General features: G+C 42.4%; 1 protein-coding gene across 3 annotated transcripts in view; it reads right to left on the bottom strand.

The window, feature by feature from the left end:
* Positions 1–2,205: 2,205 nt before the first annotated feature.
* The window catches only part of LOC120956620 (protein naked cuticle homolog), a 45,403-nt gene continuing 23,799 nt past the window's right edge, over positions 2,206–23,809 (bottom strand). For 2 of the 3 annotated variants that reach the window (XM_040378244.2, XM_040378245.2), the window contains exons 3-7: positions 11,675–12,117; positions 7,480–7,584; positions 6,204–7,342; positions 5,698–6,120; positions 2,206–5,624 (exon numbers count right to left, since the gene is read on the bottom strand). In XM_040378244.2, coding sequence (XP_040234178.2) covers positions 4,715–5,624; positions 5,698–6,120; positions 6,204–7,342; positions 7,480–7,584; positions 11,675–12,117 — 3,020 coding nt within the window. In that variant the 3' untranslated portion in view covers positions 2,206–4,714. Of the gene's footprint in view, positions 5,625–5,697; positions 6,121–6,203; positions 7,343–7,479; positions 7,585–11,674; positions 12,118–12,432; positions 12,905–23,809 lie in introns of those variants that run through there. The other variant, XM_040378246.2, reaches the window with a different exon arrangement.

Here is a 23,809-nt window from a genome sequence, read left to right as displayed (position 1 = left end):
GCGCGGCAGTATTCTGTTCTCGATTTTGAAGGGAAGACGCTTACTCGCGTACTCGTTGATAGTTTTTATCCATGCGGTGTTTTCGCTGCTCGACAACGATGTTATTCATCGCGTATAGAAGTAGAACGCAGGCAGAGCACGGGATCAGCCGTGTCCAAGTTTTTAACCAGCGCGTTCTTGACGGTCCAAGCAAGCAATGTTAGTAACAATGGGTCGAGGTAAACGTTGTACCGATTATCAGCGCCATATGTAAAAGCGAATGGCTGCTGCTGGCATTAAGCGCAAAAGGATCGAGTTCGTAATGGAACGATCGCGCACTTTTGTGGCAAACGCGCTTCGGACAACCGAAACGTGCTTAGACAACTGAAACGCGCTTGGACAACCGAAACGCGCAAGTCAACCGGACGTCCTCAGAAGACCACGGCGAAAGAAGACCGTAACATTGTTAATATATCGAAAACACACTGATCGCGAGGGCGGTGGTCCTGCTTATCACACCAAAAACCTAACCCAAAGCACAAAAAAGCTACTTACAAATCTATCCGAAACGACCTACTTGTGAAACAAACACACACATCAATACACATTCAAACATACATCCACACACACACACACATGCACACACACACATACACACACACATACACACACATACACACACACACACACAAACACAAACACATACAAACCACTCATAAACTTGGCCCAACGGGTGCACGGTGCGTTAAAAACCCAATGCCCTATCTTTCTGTCCGATACTGTACATGCAGGGAGGTCTAGGGATATTACCCCACCCAACCAGCAAAACCGAAGCTATTGGAAAACTTTCCTGTGTGCCAAAGCGAGAGAGCATGTCTTATTTCTCTAGATTGCAGATACCTTTCCCTGTATCACCATGGATGATGACACACTGGAGGAGGTGGGTTCCTTCGTATACCTTGAATCCCAAGTGACATTTGACTCTGACACATCCTTGGAAATTCGGAGGCGCATCCTCGCTGGAAATCGCACCTGCTGTAGTCTACGTAAGTGGCTGCGATCTGGTCAAGTCTCCAGGTGAACAAAACTGACGCTATACCGGACTCTTACAGGGTTTTCCAGGGGTTTAATAGTTGTGGGACTCTTCCTTGACTCCTTCTCAAGAGAAGTGAACTTCATATGATGGAAATTGGACTCCATGGCACCCTTTTTGAACAGACTCCTTGGAAATTCTTATTCGATTTGTTCAACAAGGATGCTATGGAGACCAATTCCCATTACATTAAGTTTATTTCACGCAAGAAGGAGTCAATAAAGTGGCCCACAGCAATGAGAACTCCTGGAAACCCCTGTATAAGGCTCGTTGTGCTCTACGGACTCTGAGACATGGACCTTACTGGAAGGCGATCTACGCGCACTTGGTGTTTTTGAACGCAAAGTGCTACGTTCGATTTTCGACGGAATACGGGTGGAATGATAATCTGTTCGAGCTGCTAGGTAATCGATTGGCATTCTGGTGAAAATCGGGCGACTAACATGTTTAGGACATATAGCGAGTAAGCCTGTTAGCTATACAGCCAAGGAGGTCATCAAAAGGGATCCAACCGGCACGTGGAGGAGAGGGGCGCAGCAAGTACGGTGGCTTGACCTGGTCGAGGCAGACTTGCGGAGGATCGGTGCCTCGAGTTGGGGAGATCTGCAGCACAGTACCGGGCGTTATGGCGCAGCATTCTGTTAACGGCACGAGTCGACCAACGGCTCTAGTCCGTTATATATACATCATATTTAGGACTAATATCGGTTTGGGATTAGTTTCCGGTTTGGGATTAGTTTCAAGACCGGTGTAGGTGCAAGGCCAATTCTATGAGGGTTGGGATCAGTTTCAGTACCGGTATGGGTTCTGCAAAAAACCTACTACTCCTAGATCAAGATGAGGGATTAGTTTCGGGACCGTTTTGGGTTCTGAAACAGTTTCCCTTAATTTGCCTTTTGAATTTAGTATGCATCTTGCAGACAATTCAGTTGTTTTGAAAAAAATCATTTGCGCCCTGTCGCGAATAGAAAGGATATGTATACATTAGACCACTGTGGTTAACCGTAATCAGCCAATTTTGTAATTTAGTTCCTTAAAATTTGATAACGAAGACCTACTAGAAAAGGAAGCTTTTCGTTCAGATTGCTAATTTGTGATATAGTAATTAGGAAAAAAAGGCAGGTTTAACTGTATTCACGTTATAGTATCTTGAATATTATTGTTTCTATGGGTTATGTATGAATGATACGTTGGAACAGAACACATCCACAATACATCAGCTTCACACGTCCGATACTGCTGTCTGTGTATGTTGTGTCTTAGATAAAATATTCTTGTAAAACTTTCGAGGGACGAGGATCAACAGAAAAGGGCATGGTGTCTGACATTTTTTGGTGAGAATTATCATAATAAATAAAGCCTTAACCCTAACGATCGTACAAGCGCATACACACAATCTCACTCTTCTTGTCCTGGATATTATTATGGGATTAGGAAAATATGGCCTACGGACGTCCGATGAAGGAAAATCAAAAGAAAGGCATTTTTATGTTTGTTTGTTTGTTTTTTTTGCGTGGTATTTGTACTTGTATCATATATCTGTACTGTAATGTTGAGTAATTTATTTTTCGATAAACATATACTCTGATAGACGACCTAACCCAAAAGCAGGAAACCGTAAACATGAAGCTCAACATTAGCCACATTACAATACATATTTTGCACAAACGCACAAGCTGTTTCCATAAACCAAGCCATACAGCAGCAACAGGGACTGGTGCTATTGGTTCATTTTCTATTGCCAAAGCACGCTAGCTATCCGTGTAGCTATTTAGATTTCATTCGTTTTTAGCATTTGGACCACATGGTTTTTTCCCAAAGATTTGAATTTCGTTATCTTTTCCTTTTGTCTCATGTCTCATGCTTAATTTTGTATGATTTAAAAGATCTTTAAAATAAATTTAATATACCGAAAGAATTTAACTCACAAATACAACCAAACGATGGATGTTCATAATTTACAATACACCATTCCCTTTAACGTAGACAACGTTGCACAAGTTGCAAAACGGAAACCTTTTGATAATTTTGTTTTCTTGCGCCTTAATAAAATTTCGTTTCAACCTTAATTATGTGCCAGTACAGTAATTTTAACACAATTTAAATTAAAAAAAAAACATGTTGGAAACCAACCGTCGGGAATATTAGCAAAAATGGCAATGAAATAATTTTAGTAAAAAGCCGTTGTAGTGTAACTTTTCCTCCCCAAAAGTACGTATCGCTTTCCTTCGCACTTCTTTTTCTTCTATCAATTTTCATAAGCGGACTATTCTTTATGTGCATAACAGTTTTAAGAACAAAAGGAGATAAAGTTTTAAACAAACATATCGAGATACACACACAAAAAATCATTAATACGATTTAATAACATGAAATCAGTCTTGTAAGTTTCGTTTTCTTTTTTTTTCGTCACGTGTTCACATTTAGCAGATTGTTCCAACAATTGAATTCTCTTTGCATTATTTATCAACACCTTTACTCAAAGGTAGAACAACGTTAGAAAGGTAAAGTAGTTTTGACAAATGAAACCGATAAAATGATAGATGAGAAAACATTGAAGAAAAACATCAATATTAATAGAACGAAACAAAAAATGGCAACTGAAACACGGACGAGAAAATCTGCAAAATATGAGAAATTACGGTACATGCATAGAGTGATAGTGTCCATTATCATATGAAGGTATGTTGATATTAGAGTGTTTCCCTTTTTTTGTGTTTAAAAACGATTTCATATCAATCAATGTAAAGCATTGTAAGGTGTTTTGTTTGTTTCTCCTTTCCGTTCATTTCCCCCCCAGCTGCTTCTTCTACCTAGGTTTCGATGATTTGGTTCCAACTAAGAAAATAAATAGTAACTTACTTATGTTACTTATGAGCTAATAGCTTAATACTTATGTTTCCCCTCACACACATACACACACGCAATGAATTCCTAGTTCTCGAAGCTGTTTGTCAGTGTTGCCTCGCGGGCAACATTTTCCCATACCCATTGACATAACACGTTAGAAGCCCTATTCTTTCCCCGTATGTGACGACGTTCGGTACATTTACAATTGGGTGAACATTTCCCCCCAAAAAGCTCTGTAATTAATAACAACCCTAACCATTACGCTGCTGCAAAAAATAAACTCTGCACCCACGGGATACTAAACTGCGTATACAAGTTGGGAAAATATAGTATATACAATCGCAACAGAAAGGGTAGCGCTTGCGCTCACAACTAGAGTGTTCTATAATGCATATGTACATCGTGATCAGTGAGAGTAACTAGCGGAACACTTGCTTAACACTATTTCTTGTTCTGGCAGTAATGGGCACGCTTTTCACACGCTTAAGACTTCTTCCTGACTCACCATGAGATTCATAAGTACACAAAAGAGAGATATAGTAGGTTGGGAATGAGAACATGGTTGAATGCTTGAGAGAACAATCCGCGAAGCTAGAAGCAACAAAACCAGCCCACGGGCGAAGGGCGACGTTGGCCTACAGTGGCTATAACGGTGGTAGTAAGCATCGATCACGATGGGGGTGGCGGTTCTTTCAGTGCCAGCCAGGGACCGGCAACCTGTTCCAGTTCGACCGTAGCTTCCGGCGTTGAACGAGGCGGCGGTTCCAGCTGCAGACGATCGTACCACCAGCATCAGGATTCGTCTGGGTCATTTTCGAAATGGTGATAGTGATGGTGGATGTGCTCGTGCACGTACCGGTGAACGGCAGTCGTCGAAGCGGCCGATGCAGACGAGACGGAATGTGCTCTACCGCTGCCACAGTATCGCGGCTCTTGCTGATGATGATGCTGATGATGCTGTGGCGATTGCGGCTGCGAACGGGACTGCGGTTGATGGTGACGATAACTATGCTTGGTTGCTGCCATTGGCGCTGCCTGTTGTTGCTGCTGGTGCTGCTGCTGCTGTTGCTGCTCAACATCCTCACCATCGTCCGACATGCGGATTAGATTTTCGCATTCGCTCGGATCGGCATTGATCGGCACGGACCCATACTGGAGCTGAACTAGCTGAGCATCACCGACAGGAATGGATTGTTTGTTTACCACCGTCAACGGAGCTGAAGGCTTCTCAGTGCCAATCGCAACAGTTGGCACTGCTGTCGGTTGACGCGAAGGACTGTGCTGATGCTGGTGGTGCGTTTTAATATTCTTCTTGGTGGCGGAAGCGATCAACGATTCTTTGTTGTATACTTTCTTCGGTGTCACCACCGCTATTTCCGCAATGTCTTCGCTGATCTTCAGATTTTCCAGCAACAAAAGATTGCTCGGCGTCAGTTCTTCCTTGCTCTTGGAACGCTTTAACGGCCGGCTGACGACCGTTCGCTGGAGCTGCATATCGTCCGCTAGTTTGACCTTGGGTACGAGTTTGGGACTACGGTGATCAAGCCACTGCTCGACCTGATTGATGGAGCGAGTTAGTTTCTGCTCGGCCGAGAGATTCGGGTACTGCTGGTTGAGTAGGGCCGTGCTGAGCTTTACCGGCGTCGGCTGGGTCGACCGAGTTGCACCCACAGCTGCCGCCAAGCGATGGTGTTCCTTCCGACTGGTAATTCGAACCAAAAGAAAAAGTAATTATTAACAAACAGTCTTTTGCAGATTTTTCACACAATACTAACCTTTTCAACTTCGAGTGATGGAAATGATGCTGCAGCAAGCGGTTAGGGGTGCTGGTGGCAAGAGCTTGAACTCCGCCATTTATAGCGGCCGTTGCTGAAGCTGCGTGTGCTGTCGTTAGATGCATGGCCGTGGCAGCACCAACACCACCATTAGCTGCGGCAGCGCAAATTGTTTTGTGAAGGTACGAATCATACCCGCATAGGTTTGCCTCGTGCCCGGCCATCGCGACTAGGGCGGTCGTCGTCGTCGTCGTTGCGGTGGCTTGCGCTCCGCCCAGATCGGCTGCCATGGTATCACCAGTATTGGCCGCCATCAGCGCTGCAGCGGTCGGATGATGATAGTTGAAGAACACCTGATCCCCAACGCGAGAAGCGATCGTGTGTGATCGGTGGCGATGCTTCGGTGAACTATCATTCGCTTTCCTGCGGGATATATGAAAAGAAAAAATACGTGATTAGTACAAGGATGCCAAACCATATAGTGAAAGCTTTACTGGGGAGCTTACCGATTTGGTTGAAAACAGAGACTATTCTTCACCATACTTTCGCGTATGATCTCGATCAGCTCCCGCCGACACAGTGAGCTCTTCCAGCACTCCTCTTGTGCGGCCGCCATACGGCCTATTACATTCTCGTAGCAATTTTCGTTCCCCACCGATAGGCTACGCGCTCTTGGCCGTCTGGCAAAGTCTTCGGACATCATTTTTGCTGCGATTGCCGTCTTGCGTGAGGCACGAGTCTTGCGAACTAGTTTACGTTTGGCACGCCCAGCAACTCCTGCGGACGGCGCTGGAATGACGACCGTTTCCAAGGTGGACAACGGTGGCAGCAGTGTCGTCGTTGGAGCTCCGCCATCGACACAATCGTGACAAATCAGTGCTGCCGTCGATGTGGTTGATTGATTCAATCCAGTTGCTGTTACAGGAAGCGAGGAAGCGGTAGTTTGAAGGCTTGTATTATTAGATGCCGTATGTTGCTGTTGCTGCTGTTGAAGGTTACAGCACTTGAGATTGTTAATGCTTTCGTACACATTCTCATTTGCCTTGCTCTTGGTTGCGTTGGGAGCATTGTTGAGGACACCCTTGCCCGCGCCTGCATTAGTTGCACCAGGACTTAGATTATTTTTATGATACGCTTCAACCAGCAGCTGTCCGACCGCCGACGAGCCCTCGGAGCTGTTGCTCAGCCCTATCGAGCGATTCACTTGATTATCTCCTGCTAATGCGGTTGCCTTCGACAGATTCGATTCCTTCAACTTCCCCGAACTACCGTTCGAATGATGGTGATGATGGTGGTGATGCTGCTGCTGCTGCTGTTGTTGTTGGTTCTGCAGGGCAGCCTGATTATTGTTTGCCGTTTCGCCATTGTTAGTAACAGCTGTGGCTGCCGTTCGATTGCGAAGCAGCCGGGGACAATTTTCCGACGTGTCGCTACCATCATCATCGGAGATAAGCTTCCGCGAGCGATACCGACGACGGGGCGTGATTATGGCCTTCTTTACTGCAGCCGATGCCGGTTTCGTGGTGGCTGTTTTGCCGTCCGGAGACACGGTCAGCCTTACATTAATGGTTTTGCTACCATAGTGAGGAACTACTACCGATTTGCCTATAGATTCGTAAATTGTCGACACTATTCCGGCAATATCCTGGAAAAAAACAATAGATGAACAATTAATTGTTGTTATGGACTGACTATCCGGTTACGTGTCCGGTTATTAATAATTCTAGGGAGTCTGTATAACAGCCCGCTATGCCAATGAAGAAGGAGAAACAATTCACTTACATCTTTGGTTATTTTGCCATGACCATCCAGATCGTACAAGGTGAAGGAAAACTGTAGCGGTTGTGGCTTTTTACCATCCTCGAGAGACACATCGCAAGTGAATTCCTAATAGAAAAGAAATGAGAAGAGAATAGTTTTAGTGACTATACTTTTTTTCATTGCCAAACGATCGAAAATAATGGGCTTAAAATAACATACATTCTCCTGCCCTTTTTCCAAGACATTCCAATTGTAACATTTCATTATACAGTCAAGTCGAAACTTGAGATTAAATTTTAGTACAGTCCTTCCCCTACAATTTCCCCGAGTTACGCGACACTCGAGATACACGAATTCGAGTTACGCAAATTTTTATTTTTGACAGTTCAGATGTCAAATCAGTACAATTTTCTAAATCAATTGTCAAATGAAATAATAAATTACATCAATGAACTAAATTCAATCAAAAATAATTATCAATCAAGTATATTTTGGCTGTAAAACGTGATATTCGACTTACGCGAAAATCCGAGATACGCGAATGTTTCCGGAACGCATTATTCGCGTAACTCGGGGAAAGACTGTACACAGTGTGTACCTCATTGATGGATAAGTTCATAACCATTTTCAAGACCCCACTAAAAGTTATGATACTATCTACTTCTTCTTCCTCTTCTTCTTCTTCTTCTTTGACACAACAACTGTTTTCGCTCAAAGCCTGCCTGTACCACTAGTGGCTTTCAGTGATTTATTGATTACCCATAGCAGGATAGCCAGACGTTCCATTTGGGGCTTGAACCTATGACGGGCATGTTCTTAAGTCGTACGAGTTGATGACTGTACCATCAGTCCGGCCCAATCTACTACTACCGGGTCTACTACCCCGAGAGAAAAGCTAGACAGGATTGTTTGCAAACAAAATTATGCTTTATTATTTCTTCAATACCCGTGACATCTCCGTACACTCTGCCTGTCACAGTGTTAGTAAAGACACCGCATGTAACTTTGTTTCTACGCTCTTCCAACGCCAGCGTGCATGTTTCAGGTGTCTGGGGATGTTAGATAAGATAAGAATCTACGGGCTGTGTTCAACATGCTCTCGTACAATACAGCGAACCATGTAGATAAACGAATCGCCAAAGCAAAACTGTATATGTATGTGCCCATCAGGAAGGATGGTTATTAGAGGCACAGCAATCACAGAGATATAGGTCGGGTGTCTTACTGATACGCTACATGCACACAAGCAATTTATCGTCCTGTTAATTATCGCCAAGCGCCAAGATATACAGACAATCGACGATAAACAAAATAATAATCGATCGATGCAGTCAATTCCACTACCACCACAGTGCACACAAAACCAAACACTGACATCACGTGTTGAATCATTTCTGCAAATAATTAATAATTGTTTATTTCGACGTGTGCTATAAACTAGATTGTCAACAATATTATAGCAAATACTTGTTTAAAGGTATCTTTATTTATGTTACCGAAAATGTATTTGTTAAAGCTAATAAGTGAAATGATTGGAACTATTTCTTAATACGACTATGTAAAGTCTCACTTCAGTAATGCATCGAATCTTAGAAGCTTGTTGATTCTGACTGGACATGGAGAATGGAAAAAGTCTTTGAACAGACATACCCATTACACAGCTAATTGAGTGCAAAAAAAGCAATTGTAAAAGCCATTTATCAGAGTACATTTATCGTTGACCTAATAAATGATCTTGATGCTAGACGATAAAATCATGCACAAGTTTCTAGTTTTCATGAAGAAATGAATGGTTCTTTTACATCGTAGTCGAGTTTCTTTTTTCTGTGATACCTATGGGTATGGCTCGTACATTCGAGATGTCTACTGCATATATGCTTTATATTTGGCACATTCAAACCGTTGTATTTAAATGTAATGACGGCGCCATGTTAACGATTGTAATCAATTTTAAACCCGTTAACTAAACATAACTTCTTATTAATATCTTTATTTTTTTATTTAAATAGTCCGGCCACATCACGAAAACCTCTTATGCACGTTAACAACCGTTTAATGACTTCAAATAAAAACAACACAGCATGTTTATTTCATTGATTACTTTAGTAGGTAGAAAATATCTTAAACACAGATGTAGCATTTGCAAATTAATCCCTATTTTCGTTTCTTAACCTTTGCGCACACAAAAAAGATGGGTCTTTTATGACATATGGCATGCACACACACATACACACTGTTGGCCCTGGTCACGATTAGTATGCCCACGGTTGAATGGGAAGCAAATCAAGGCAGCAATAACAAAAAATAATAATGATAGTAACAACAATAATAAATCCTCAAAGTGTGCCGCCCCTATCGAGCCCCTCGTTGACGGATTGGATTATTCACATGCACACCGACGACGCTAGGCAAAAGCTAAGCATTCCTTCTTGTCGGCAATGGCGGCAACGGCGGCAGTACGCACTCCCGCAGGCTTGATCCCGGCCTATATGCCAAGATTCTCGTTCAATTCTCGTTTGTTTGTATTTATCAATGAACAAACCACTGCCACCACACACCTCGACCACCTTTTGTTCCATCGTTGTTGTGCCTTCTCGCAATGTCCATGTGAGCGAGATTTGAGTGGGTGCTGCAGATGCACGATTGGAAGGGGGGGGGGGGGGGGGGGGGGGTGAATTGGCGCACATAGACTTGAGATCTTTCAACTGTTTCCCTTTAGTCAAAGACAGAGTTTCCTAACAATGAGTTTCGTAAAACTACACTATAAGCTAGTAAATCGTACTGGCAAAAACCAAATCATTATAAAAATCGAAGCTACACATACTATACACTCATAAGAATGCATTGGACGGGAAAGCAAATTATCGCTAGGCAGGAATTCACAATCTATGACTAAAGGGTTTCCCCTTTCGACGGTCGCCACCCTTCACTCAATGGCGCGTGTGTGTGTGTATATGTGTATAAAGTGGTCTTCTTTTTTTACTCGGCCGCGATACGAAAATAAATAAATCAAAACTTCAACGACCGCGACTTCGGACCGATTAGCTTCACCCCGCTGCCGGTCTCTCTCTCGTTCCCTCCGGTTACCGTCTACACCATACCCGATAGAAAGGGAGAAAATCGGGAGATATTGGATCGTCCACATCGGCGGCGGCTTCGCTTTGTACATTCTCTTCAAACGAGCTCGTCTCCTAACAAGCTTTCCTTCCCTTCATCCCTTGTGCTTCATCGATGATCCACCTCCTTCCCACACACGCTTCTTCTCTCTCTCATTCACATTTTTTCGATCGGCAACTTCAAGCATTTCAACCAAAACCGGATCGTTTCGTGCCATGCTGCCAACGTCTTCCACACTGCACCACACCGCTACACGGCGGCAGAGAAGTACATCGCGCGTCTCACGCAGCCGTATATACCCCATCATCCCTCCGTTATTATCAGCTAACTGCTTTAGCGGAGCGCGAGTGTCGGGTCGGCAACTTTCACAAGCACACAGAGGGTCCCTGATAACACAGCCGGCCGATTGTCAAACGCTTCAGAGGGTACCGCCGTTGTCAAATGCGCGGCCGGGCCCCACCGCCGCCGCCTGTCTCCGTGCTTGCCGACGGGGGAAACGACAGATGAATAGCTTGCTGACTCGCCAAAGGCAGCGAACCAAACGGTCACCACACAATATTAGACTATTTCGATCTTTTTTTTTATGCAGCTTATGTTTACGTGGAAGGTGTTTATCGTGACGGGGACATTGATAAGTGGTTAGCAATTTTATGGTACCACAGGCAGCAGGTTACTCTCAGTATTTGTTGATGGTTGATTTTAAGCTGACCCCCAGTGACAGGCAACAACGTTTCGAACCTTTTGGAAATTTCAATATTTATAATAGAAATCTAATCTTCTTTCGAACATGCAATAAACACATTAACAACACTCAGCTGTGCCTAGCGTATTTTTTTCTGTTGCTCTGAAGAAATCCTTGAATTTCGCTACACATTAATTATTGTTGGACATATTATAGGTAGTTCTCAAACTTCTTCACCTAATTCTGAGCAGGTTAATAAGCACAAAGGACTATGTTTTGTTCACATTTGTAGTGTCTTTCACGGCTCATGCATGATTAACATGTACATACTCAATGAACAATTCATCTGATCGTGATTAGACTTTGTTTAATGGTCATTTATGGACTAAAAAAAAGGGTACAAAGCGTTCGACCTACCTCTAATCGCACCCGATCTGGATCACTTCGAATAGTGGCGGCGGTGGTGTTGATTGTGTTAGTAGCTCCAGCACCGGACGCCCCACCGGCCGTTGCATTGCCGCCTCCCGCCTTCCCGTTGGTGCACTTCCGGAAGGCATCTTTCTGTGATTTGTGATGGTGGTGGTGCTGCTGCTGCTGCTGCTGCTGGTGGGACGTGCCCGAATGATTATGTCCATTCGAAGACGGTGACTGATGATGATGTCCGTGATGATGATGGTGGTGACTATGCTGGAAGGATGTTTTCGTCTGGCCAGTGCCAGAACCGGTGCTTGCGGATGATTTCACTTTAAGCATTTGCTCGCGATCACTAGTTAGCAGTAGGTCGGGTGGTGCACTGCAGGCTGAAGGCGCCCGGCCGGGATAGATCAGCTCTTCCGAGTCGGTGGCGCATTCTTGTAGCACTGTAAAACAAATATACAAGAAAAAGTAACTCATTAGCACACTCAAATGTCGGTTCGTGGCAGTTGCTCCACAAAACATTCGAACTTTGGATCGATCCGTGCTGCTGAAAGTAAAATATGGAGATTGATGACGCAAACGCTCATGGCAAAGGGCTCAAGGGGTTGTGCATTCGTTAATGGGACACATTTCATCATAAAACAGTATCGCGAGCATCTTCTTTCGACTACAAAAACCTTTTCACATGAAAGGAAGATTTCGAAACCGCATACATTGGAGTCAACGGAATTGGATATTTGTTTCCTATTTTTGTTCACCTTTCATGTTCACTCTTTCCCATTTCGCCTAGGGAACCAGAAGCGGGGTGTGCGGAGTGTGATTGGAATGTCTTCACACTTAAAGCACTTTCCTTTGATCTGATTCAAAAAGATGCCATATATACTGACACACACACCCAGGCTCGTGGAATGCTCTTTTCGACGGTTTTCGACTGCTCCACGGCAACAGAAAACTGGGACGAAGATGGTGATCATCATCTTAAGGTGATGTGTTGTTGCGCTGCTCCGTCCGCGGGCAAAAGAGTTGACGCGCGTCTGTTAAACGCGTTAATGGGCGCACTACTGTTCCGTGTTGTTTCAAAGCACACCGAAAGACGACACTTGGCGCTCTGTTTAGCAAAGGATGTTCCCATACCGAGAGGGTCGGAGAGCAGACAGGAGTGTGGTAGTGGTGGTGCAGGCTAGGCCGTGTAGGCAAGCGAACCGACGACCGAAACGCTGTGTAGCGACAGCTGTCGTTAAATGCCAGTGGGGAACATCCGTTACAGTATTTTCTTTGAAGATTGGTTTTGCTTTTGGATGAAATGGGTTAAATGATGCCGAGCAGCACTTTTTTCTACTGATTTGTGGCAAGCGCGTATTGGCGCAAATGGAAATGTTTTCTTTGAAGGTATGCATCATCTAAAACACGAAGGTTTACATTTTTTAAACAAATCTGGAATATTAATTATGCAACTGATATATTTGCTTGGTTTTACGTAAAAACTACTGTATCATCAAAATTCATTGAAAACATAATCGATAAATGGTTGATCCTTCCCACGATTCAATTAATGATTTCATAATGTACCATATTCAAGAGTTTTCGCTTTTTCCAGGCAGACTTCCATTCTTACCATGCATCGTCCGCCACTAGCGTCTCCATTTCCATTCCTACAAAAATGTGCTGCTTCCATTCACTGAAATGCAGAGTTTTTGCCTCATTTGCATGAGATGAAGTACATATTTAGATTGACTGTTTAATTAAAATTTCAATTAAATTCCACCATTCAGCTCAGCACCATTCAGCCAGATGCTCGAACCGCCGATATTCGACAGCCACTAAACCGCATCACAGTAGTGCAAGAGAGAGGAGAGTATGGAAGTGGATGGTGGGAAATTTCAAATTTTACGTTTCTATTATCATACCACAAGCGATAAACGCAAGTACTGTGGCAGTCCACAAGCACATACGGTCGTATGCCAAATCAAACGACTATAGCAAATCGGGCAGATAAATTGATTTTAAAATCCGAACCTGCTCACACTCTCTCGTTGATAGGAAAATTAAAAACAACGATTAAATTGGAATTTAAATCACTTCCTGCAAAATCACTGGCCATACCCGCCGAAAACGGATGGGAAATGTGGTGAAAGGAAAATAAAATCCTTTCCATATGGTGGCGCGGTCCAACGTGCAAAGGTGAGAACCATTGGGAGGGCTGGAGGGAACTACTGTACCAAACTACCGGAACAGGATTCCGTGTGCCTCGAGTCGGATTGCCTTCTGGATGCTCTGGCTTCCGTTGTATGTGTATGTGTGTGTATGTTTGGTTGTGTGCACGATTCAGTGTACGTGATTGGCGTGCTTAACGATGCGGATTAGAAGCGTTTTTCACAGCGTTTCTGCTGAACCGTACACTGGCCAACCCCAGCCCCACAGGGAACAAGTTTTTGGGCAAAGTTCGCCTTTTGGTATACAATTTCCACATGAGTTTTTCATACACACACACACATGCACATACACACTAACACATTCAAAAATTGGAGCAAATACACACCACCTTCATCAACACGCTCTTTTCCATTTCCGAGGATTAAATCTGATTTTCGTACGGATGGAGAGCACTCCCGGACGATAAGAGTCGTTGATAGACAGACGTACAGAGTAAAATCTATTTTTTGCCACACGATAAAACCGTCCATCCATTCAATGGTGGGGTTTTTTTGGCCTGACCCTTCCGGCACACATTAGCACCGGCTTTGTACGATGTCTGTCTGCTGACAGCATCTTTCGTGGCCGCCTGTACGTGAACAGTATGTGAAACGATTTCCGGTTGACTTAGTTTGCTGGCTACAAATCGCGTAAGCTGTCTGATTTCGTTCAATCGGGAACGTTTTGTTACCAAAAAAAATAGTTTAATACGGCAAGTAAAGTAGTTAGGAGAAGAGCTCTTTTTTAATGCTAATAGTTTGCAAAATGCCGTTTCATACGCTATTCTTAAATTATAAAAATGTTAGCAAAAAAAAAATACAAAAATCCACTCATGGCTTCTCACGACAAACCCCACACGGTGCTGCTGGCAGGAATGCTATGACAAACTAATAGCGTGTCACCACCAGACAACTGTGCCTTGTGGTGCTGCATAGTCGTTTCAACATTCGTTCGTGTCATTCACGGTTCGATAAATGTCGTTTGCGGGTGAATTTTTGTGGTTCGTCTCCATCCTACGAACGGACCACCACACCACTACTGCCTTCGTAGTGCATCACTACGGGTAGAGAGGAAAACTAAAAGGAAAAACGGAACGCTACCTTTGAAGAATGCCGCAACAACACACACACACAAAAAACATGTGAACACAGTTTGAAAAAGTACCATAGTTAGAGGAACACAATATACGAATGCCGAAGGGAGGTGCTGCATATTATGCGCCAAACGGCGCAACACAAGAATATTAAAAAAAAAAAAACACTGTCACTTACACACGTGCTAGTTCTGGAGGAATGTGACAGTCGAGTGCTTCGTGGGATTGTCTGCTTTAGTAGACACCAAGGCACAATGAAATGTTGAGTGCAAAGCGAAACCAACAACACAATTAAGTAATTCTTATAAAAAACTTCTCAAAAACTAAACCACAGAGCTTTCGAATGCAGCATTAACTGTTTGTTGGGAAATTGAAACAAATTCCTCGACGTCTTAAATAAGTATAGACTTTGTTTTGACTTCTCTCATTCCAACCGTACATGCAACACAGTTTAACAACATATTTTAGCTTCCAATTGCCCTCTTGGCGTGTATCCATCTCTATGCGATGTCCATGCCGCCCGATCGCTAACAGTAACGCTGTCCTCTTCCATCGCTCTAAGTTTTGCTTTCAGTCCCCCATTCAAGTGGCACCAGAGAAAAACAGACATCGGTGCGGTGCTCGTGGCGCAGCAATTCGTGTCACGGGATGTGACAGGCGCGGATAGGATAGAGATCGACTCGTTGAATGAGACACCGTAACGATCGCAGCTGCCAGATGCACAGTACACCGCCGCACACACCATACACCATACCGCAAGCAGCAGCGGCCAGGATGATGTGGGACAACAAGAAGTGAAAGCAAAACCATTACGAAACCAAATGCACTATGGTGGCTAAATTTCAAGTGATTTTCGAGTTCGAATGTAGCAGTGATTTAATGCCGTCCAACGTGCGTTGGCTATTTCAGTGTGCCAGAGAACGAAACGGGCTTTTAACGGTTGTAAGGAGGCTTATTGATATTTTTCCTAGTAAAGCATAGCATACAGATCTTTGCTTTCGAGTGCATATATTAAACATTGATAATAACACGGGATGATCGCTTCATATAAATACAACTGCAACAAGGCAAGCAGACATTCTCTTCTAAAAGGCATGTGAAACTACCACTTGAAACTACGATGAACTTATAACATATATCACCATCATCGTTTTGATAGATGGCAAGTGTGCCTTAGTCATCTTGAGTGAACATTTCTATGAGATTAGGACGACAGACAAACGTGTATATTTCGAATTGCTTGTATTCTTCGTAAAATATGCCAGTACACGTACGTAAGACAGCAAGAGTTAAACAAGACACTTCCAATACACACATTTTTGAGAAAATCTGGAGCAAGATTTTCAGAACATTCCTAAATACTTAGGGGGTGAACATCCCGGGAGAGTATACTCACGAGTGAAACAACGTAATATTTACGTCTGTTTCAAGACGAGGGCACATTCCCATGACTTGTTTTCTTTTGTGATATGTTTTGAAGTTTCTCTCTGGAGAAAATCGGAATGAAAACAGTAAAACGTACGACGCTTGTGTGACAAAATTTTTCATTCTTCACTTCACAATTCACAATTCTTTTTTTTTAATTTAAAGTAACGTCTTTACCTTTCGCCACTCTCCATCTATTTGTATAGATTTTCAATATTAAGGCATATTTCTTGACGGTCCCGTGATACAGTCATCAACTCGACCGACTCAATGACATGTCCGTCATGGGTTCAAGCCAAGAATAGACCGACAAGACATTTTTTCAGACCAACGTTAACGAGGAACCGGTATAAGATCAGCTAGAAGGAGGAAAACCGCTATAAGTGAAAACAATAGGCGCCACACACACCTTCCGCATTACTACTATTTCAGAAACGATAGGCTGCCGGCGCGGTCAACGGTAAGCGGAAGTGATTCTATCCTCACGACTCTCTTCTCGACTGCCCTCTCATGATGATGGTAATGATGATGATGCTGATGATGGTACCAGGGTGTTGTTGTCAGTTGTGGTGTCATTCCAAACTGGCCAGATTCGATCAAATCACGTTGCGCTACAGATTCACGCCGACCAGTTGAATTGTTACCCAATAAGGATAGTTTGCGGCACCGCACGCTTGGCTTTACACGCTTTTTACAAAACCCGCGCCTCGGGAAGAGTGGAACAGTATTTCTGTGCCTGTTTTCGCCTTTCTTTATTGGCCGATCGTGATGGAATTTCACCGTAACGTTTCATCATCGTCGCTTCGGTTTACGAGCGCATCGTACACACCACACCGGGGCAAGCTCTCTACCATAGGAGGACGAACAGTTGACGATACCGAGCAGTCGTTGTCGCTGTATCGTAGGAATGGATCGTCCAGCCGTTGGTAAGGCATCATCACAATATCCCTATACCCAACCATTGGCGTGCATCGTTATCGCCACGAAAATGTCATTTCCAAATGAACAATAGCGGCAGCAGTGGTCTGGGTCGTGAGCAGGCTATAAAAATAAAATGTTAGCAACTTCTCAGCTGGAGAAAGTGAGACAAAGATATTGGATGGAAATAGAGATCACTCCAAATATATAACACAAAAACAAGAAGTTCATATAAGGGAAATATTTTTCTAAAGATGCCAGTAGTAGATACTACAATTTCTTAGTAGAAATACTACAATTTCTTAGTAGAAATACTACAATTTCTTAGTAGAAATACTACAATTTCTTTACAAAAGATATATTATTTGTGCTATCAAAAATGATAGTTTTAATTTGACTTCAAATATCTACAACTTCGACTATTGTCAATTCGATCGGATTAAATTGAAAGCACACTACAAAATTATAATAGAAAAATTAAGCATTCTGTTGAACGTTGTATATACTTTGCTGCAAAAAATTACCACATACATAACATATTATTACAAAAAGAAACAGCAAAATTAATCTCTCCATGCTGTGTTCGCCATCCACAATTGATGCTCATCATAAAAGGGAAGTATTAGTGTCTTTTTGTGACTAAAAAAATGATCCCTCATAACAAGGTTAATTGAAAATCGCACATCATCTCCTCTGTCTGGGCAAGTTTTTAAACGAAAAAAACACACACACTCGCACATACGCTAACACACAGCACTCAACTCATGTGCTCCAACATGGTACACGAAAAAAGAAAGTATTTAATTTTAACTGGACATGAAATATGAGATGCATTTTCGGCAATACAAGTGCGCTCAACACACATACACAGCACGAACGTCCAGTTGGACGTTAATGGTACCAGAACGATGAATGATAATGGAAGCGAGATTGAGTTTAAATTGATTCTGCAACACTCTGCGGTGTCTGTTCGGCCCCAAAAGGACACCTGAGGAGCCACCACCTTTTGGTTGCATTTTATGTATCTTTTTTTTAGCATTTACTTTCGTGATGGAAAACTCTCGCCCTTTATTTTGTCGGTACCTGGTGTTGCTAATTACTGTCACATTACGGTGAAATCGGACGCCAACGATAAAGTTTGTAAATGAACGATGATGTCCACACCGTGTCAACCGGATCTCATAAATACTCAGCAATGTGGGGCATGGTTTTGTAACCATCTTTTTGCGCTGATAAAAATAACTTTTGGACTATTCATATACACACCAAGCTGGAAAGCTTTCACAGTCACAATTGTCACAAATTGGAAACGTGAACAATGTATAAAATTAGTAAAAATATATGCATCTGAAATTTTGATAAAAGGCAATTCTAGTCATTTCTTTGAAAAAAAAAAACAATTAATTCTATAATTCATCAAGCCTACGTTAAGAAGATACAGATACACACTGTATAACAAAGCATGTGACAAAAAATATGAAATGCGGGAAAAGAGATTATTTGATTCTACGGCGTTGTAGAAAATGGTTTGTTTTGCTACTTCTGAATGTTGCCTTCATTTGGCATCAAGGAAAGGTTACAGTTGGGAAAAAAAATCATTAAGATAATTAAATCGCAGGATTACAATCAATGTTTTCTCACTTGATGTTGATGTAACTATCGCAGGGCTTTTACTCTTTGCAGCCTACTGACAATGATTTATTAAGCAAATGCTCTGGTAATTGATGTCATCATTGCTTATCAATACGGGTACGGGAGTATCCATTAACGTGGAATATTTCTATTCTTCTGTTTAGGTCGGTAGTAAGGAGCTTCTATCGGGATAAAAAAATGGTACAGAATAGCAGGAGATGGATCATGGAATGATCATGCAATACTTTGTGAATAAACCAGGTGCGCTGTTGTTATAAACTTTCCACACATTTACCCCTGAACCTAGTATAATTACTGGTTTGGGATTCATATGCTAATGGCATACATAGTTTACACAGAAATAAAATTACCCGAAGCTTGTTGATCTGCTCAAACATAACATTTGTACCAAAAGTATTAACATACATATGATACTAAATTTCACGCGTCTTTCATGCAATTAATGCACTCTGAACTGTAATGCATTCCAAAAATTACGATCATAACTTTTATATGCACTCTCTCATTCATACACACACTCTCACTGTGAGAGCCTTACGAGTGGGCCTAGAAAGCAATGAACGATAATAAACATGCATAGAAAAAGGGTATAATAAAAATACCACCATTCAAGGACCCATTCAGACCAGCTCCAAGCATTCGAGACATCCTGAGCCATCGTCGTGCCGCTTGGTGAGACAAACGGCGGCGCCGTAAGGCTTAAGCGAACAATAACAAAAGACAAGCAAAGCCGCCTCCTTCCCAAGCTTGATAGATGATCCTTGAAGTGACTGCACAATCAGAATCATCAAGACTACGAACGACTACAAACCAAGCGTGTTGACAACCTGCAGAGAAGGCCACAACACACAGAGCCGGCGATGATATGAGGGGAAGGGCAAGGAACAGAACGCGGGGTGTGTGCTCGGTATTGCACTTTCAAGTGGCAGCAGCACAGCGAGTATTCATCTTCGCGATGGTGTTTGTGATGGTGGGTTCATAAATCATTAATTAATATCATGCCGGCGCGCGCGAGCGTAGCTTTTGACCGGCGCGGCGCTATGTACTGACGACAGAGCCGTGCCCGGGTCCCAGTCGCTGTCGGTGGGTGAACGTCCGGTGGAACTGGTTTGATGCATCAGAACTGCACAAAACACCTGCCCATTCAAAAGGTCTTCTCTTCGTGCACGGCAAAAACTCCTGAACGTCCGCGGCGTCTCCATCATGACGCGGGCAAAACGGCCTCGCGTTTACAAGCACACTCGCTATACCAACCCGTGGGCCCCGTACTCTCGCTACCACTCTCAGCAAGCAACCTACTTCAAATATAAACGCGTCGTCATTCCGCTGGCTCTACAATGGCGTGACGAGGAAATCTTCGATTGTCGGCAGTGGATCTTTTGATGTTGCTGAAACCGAACCGAGTTGAAACACGGCGAGCGCATTCAATCTGTGGGCTAATAACAGACAAAACGAGCAGGCAAATATCGTTTGTGGAGCGGGCGGTGAATACCAAAGAACTGGATGCTCAAAATTTCAATTTAAAAACTCAGCCGGTTTTATACAGAAATATTATTTAATGATCCATGTTACAATTCTACCATGTTGGAAATCTTTAAACAGAGCCACAAGGCCTCTTACCCAACATATATATATGTGAGCAATTCGAGTGTGATTTAATTTGTTGAATGTAATTCAATAAAAATTGTCGATCTGTATAGTTGATGAACTAGATAAAAATCCTTGGCTGGTTTTTGTTATTCGCAAAGAATGACCTCGGTCGTATTACTTAGGTCCATGGCTGTTAACGTTAATATTTTTTGACAACGCAAAAACAGAAACATCAACTTCCTATCGCAGCACGAATTTTAATCGCTCCCTCGAAATGTGCTTTTCTCGTAATGTCGGTAAATATTAAAAGAGCCACTCTCGTTGGTGGTGCCAATAAAATTATGCCCACTAGCGGCGCAACATGGAACACACGCACTAACCTACTACCGACCACAGGTTGTCTCCGGATTAATCTGTTGCCATCGGCATTCGTTTAGTGGCTGGCCGTTTTACGGATTTGGCGCGCCAGCGGTGGTTGGTTTATGCTTATTTTTTTCACTCACAGGCTATTCTTTTGAAAATTCAGGCGACTCTACCCCCATACTGGAAGTTTCAACCGCAGCATTTGTGTGGGGAGCGGAAAGCGTCACCAGGGGATTAAGATTCCATTTTCGTGGTCTGTTTAGCGCTAACCGGCATTTGTGCGATGCCGCAGGCTTTGCAAACGTGGAACTGACACATCTTGAGAAGCATGTGAGACGGATAAGCACCGTACGCCTTGGGCCACCCAGCCTAATGTCTTTGATTGCTCAGCTCAAACTTAGTTGCCGAATTAATAAAAGTCCCATAAAAGAGCGAGCCCGATGATGGCAGCAACAGCAGCGAAACAACCAGTCATAAATGTAAAATAAGTTGACGCTTTTATCTCCTCCCAAATAGCGACTCGGCCCCGCAAGCGTAGAGATCTTGGTTCGGACTAAATTTCGTCTCTGCCAAACTCGTCACATATATGGTATGGTTCAAATGTGTTGTATGAGCTAATATAACATGTAAAGCATGTTAACAGAGTACTTGATAAAATGCCTATGTTAGATGAAATAATCATTGAAGTTTAATGATTACTAATTCCAATCCACGACCATCCAACCATTTCAAACTGATTTGGTATTTTTTTAGCGCTTTGACTACTTCAAAGAACGCTCCATCAGTACATCTTCAAAGATCGGACCTGTCTGATGCTAAGGGATTTGATTCGGCTTTGTTTAATTGCCTAACCCTTCTAGCTTAAAGTGGTTTCTTCCGCACATTCCATTTTCAAAAACTCCATCCACTTCAAATCGTTTCCATTCATTGTGAAATGACGCATCGGGTACTTTACATGTCCCGAAATCGAGGGAACTTCCTCTAGCGGTTGGTATGTCAAACAACTGAACACAAAAAACATCCGAAGGTTTGTGTTACGAACGACGATGAATGAAAAAAAGGCCACAGATTTGACAACCATCTTCCGGTGGCTATGTCACGGTGGTCCTCGTTTCCTGGTCAACTACTCAAGCGTGCACGATCCTGCATGGTAAGAACCATTGTAATGCATCCCGTTCTTGAATGAGAAATTTCTACTCCGGTTAAAGTCCTCAGGAGGTGAAAAGAATACACATAGCACAAAAAAAAAGAATTTGAATACCTCCACTCGACAAGGAATGCCCTGATGAATTTGTTCAAAAACTGAACAAACACAATCAAAACCAGTCGACGAAAGCAGAACATGCCTGGTTCTTTATGTGTTTCATTATTATTATTTTTTTTTGTACATTTTTTTCTATTTTGTCTAATAAAACAAGGATACAGAGTCTAGAGGTTGCGTATATTGTTTCTACCAAATTAGATATTAAACTAACCAGACCCTCATTGCGAGGACTGACTCAAAAGTATATATGAACGAATGCGGCTGCTTTTAAATGTTCAGACGCCAAACTTACAAAACCGGGATTGGTTCAACTCTAATTTTAAAACAAATGGCATTTTCAAATAAAAAAAAGTAGCACTTTCAAGAATAAATCATTTCATTTCACATTTTTAGTAACAAATTTGAATTTTTCACGGCGTGCATTGTTTGACAACGTGTTGAAGAAAACAACTACCAAAGTGACTGCGCGAGTGACGCTGTGTGCTGAAACAAAACGCATGTGGTGTGATCGTTTTAATTTTTCATTTCACGTTTTGCATTTTGTTGTTCGACTATCGGGAGGCCCACCCGACAGACAGTGATTAAACGTAATGATAATCAATCATCCTTGTTCTTTTCTACCCCAATCGAAAGGTTTTTTTCTTCTCCATCTCTTTCACACCTTCCAAACGAAATGGAAATATACCCAGCGGGATGGCTGTACGGCTTCTCTGGACGTGTGTCGCCGTTTTGTCACCGGATGTCGGTACGAAAGTCGGAAATGGTAACTGGAGTTTGATTAATGGAATATGGTACTCTCGCATGAGGTGCTTTTGATATCGTGACCATCGTTTTAAACAAAACAGTGCTTTAATAGCTTTAGCTTTTGAAACTAGATATCTGTAAAAATAATTTAAACTAAATCATGATTCCATTATATATAAAAAACATATCAGTTCCTTTTTTCAATGCAAATAGATTACTACGAATTTTGTTTTAGATTTTTTCCGTGATTTAACAAGTGTTTTACCTATGCTTGCCGCGCATCTCCATACAAAAACCCATAAATTATGTACAAACACCAATTGAAAACGCTCTCAAACATCAGATGCTGGGATAGAAAACGCCAAAATAATAATAGAAATTGGAGAAAAAAAATCTCATCTTCCTTGCCTATAGCTGGATTATACACAGAGATAAAAGCAGCAAATTGAAATCGTCATTGCACTCCTGTCTTGATAACGAAATAGGATTTCACTTATTCATATGGATGAGCAAAAATTCAACACGTCTCCCCAGTGGTGAAATATCAATCGTACCGTAAAAAAAAAAACATATAATCCCAATCGTCCTTGTTCAGTTTCTCACTTCCACATGCAAGGGAGCTGCTATTTTCGATTTATTTTTATCAACAAAATCCGATGTTTTGGAAATTATCGATCGTTTTATCGTGATGGAAAAATAACAAAAACAAAACTACTGTTCAATTCGTTTTGGTGTTCATGGTTTCCAATTGATTGGGTTTACAATATATGCATTTTGCTGTTCTACCAAATTCAAGCAGTGTAGCAAGATAGAATATACATTCAAGTGATTTCAGACGACAGCTGTCATCCCAAAAGTTTATATCAACAATAAAGGTACATATTTCATATTT

Source organism: Anopheles coluzzii, chromosome 3 (assembly GCF_943734685.1).
Source record: "Anopheles coluzzii chromosome 3, AcolN3, whole genome shotgun sequence".
Classification (NCBI taxonomy): domain Eukaryota; kingdom Metazoa; phylum Arthropoda; class Insecta; order Diptera; family Culicidae; genus Anopheles; species Anopheles coluzzii.
This window is presented reverse-complemented; position numbering and strand designations above follow the sequence as displayed.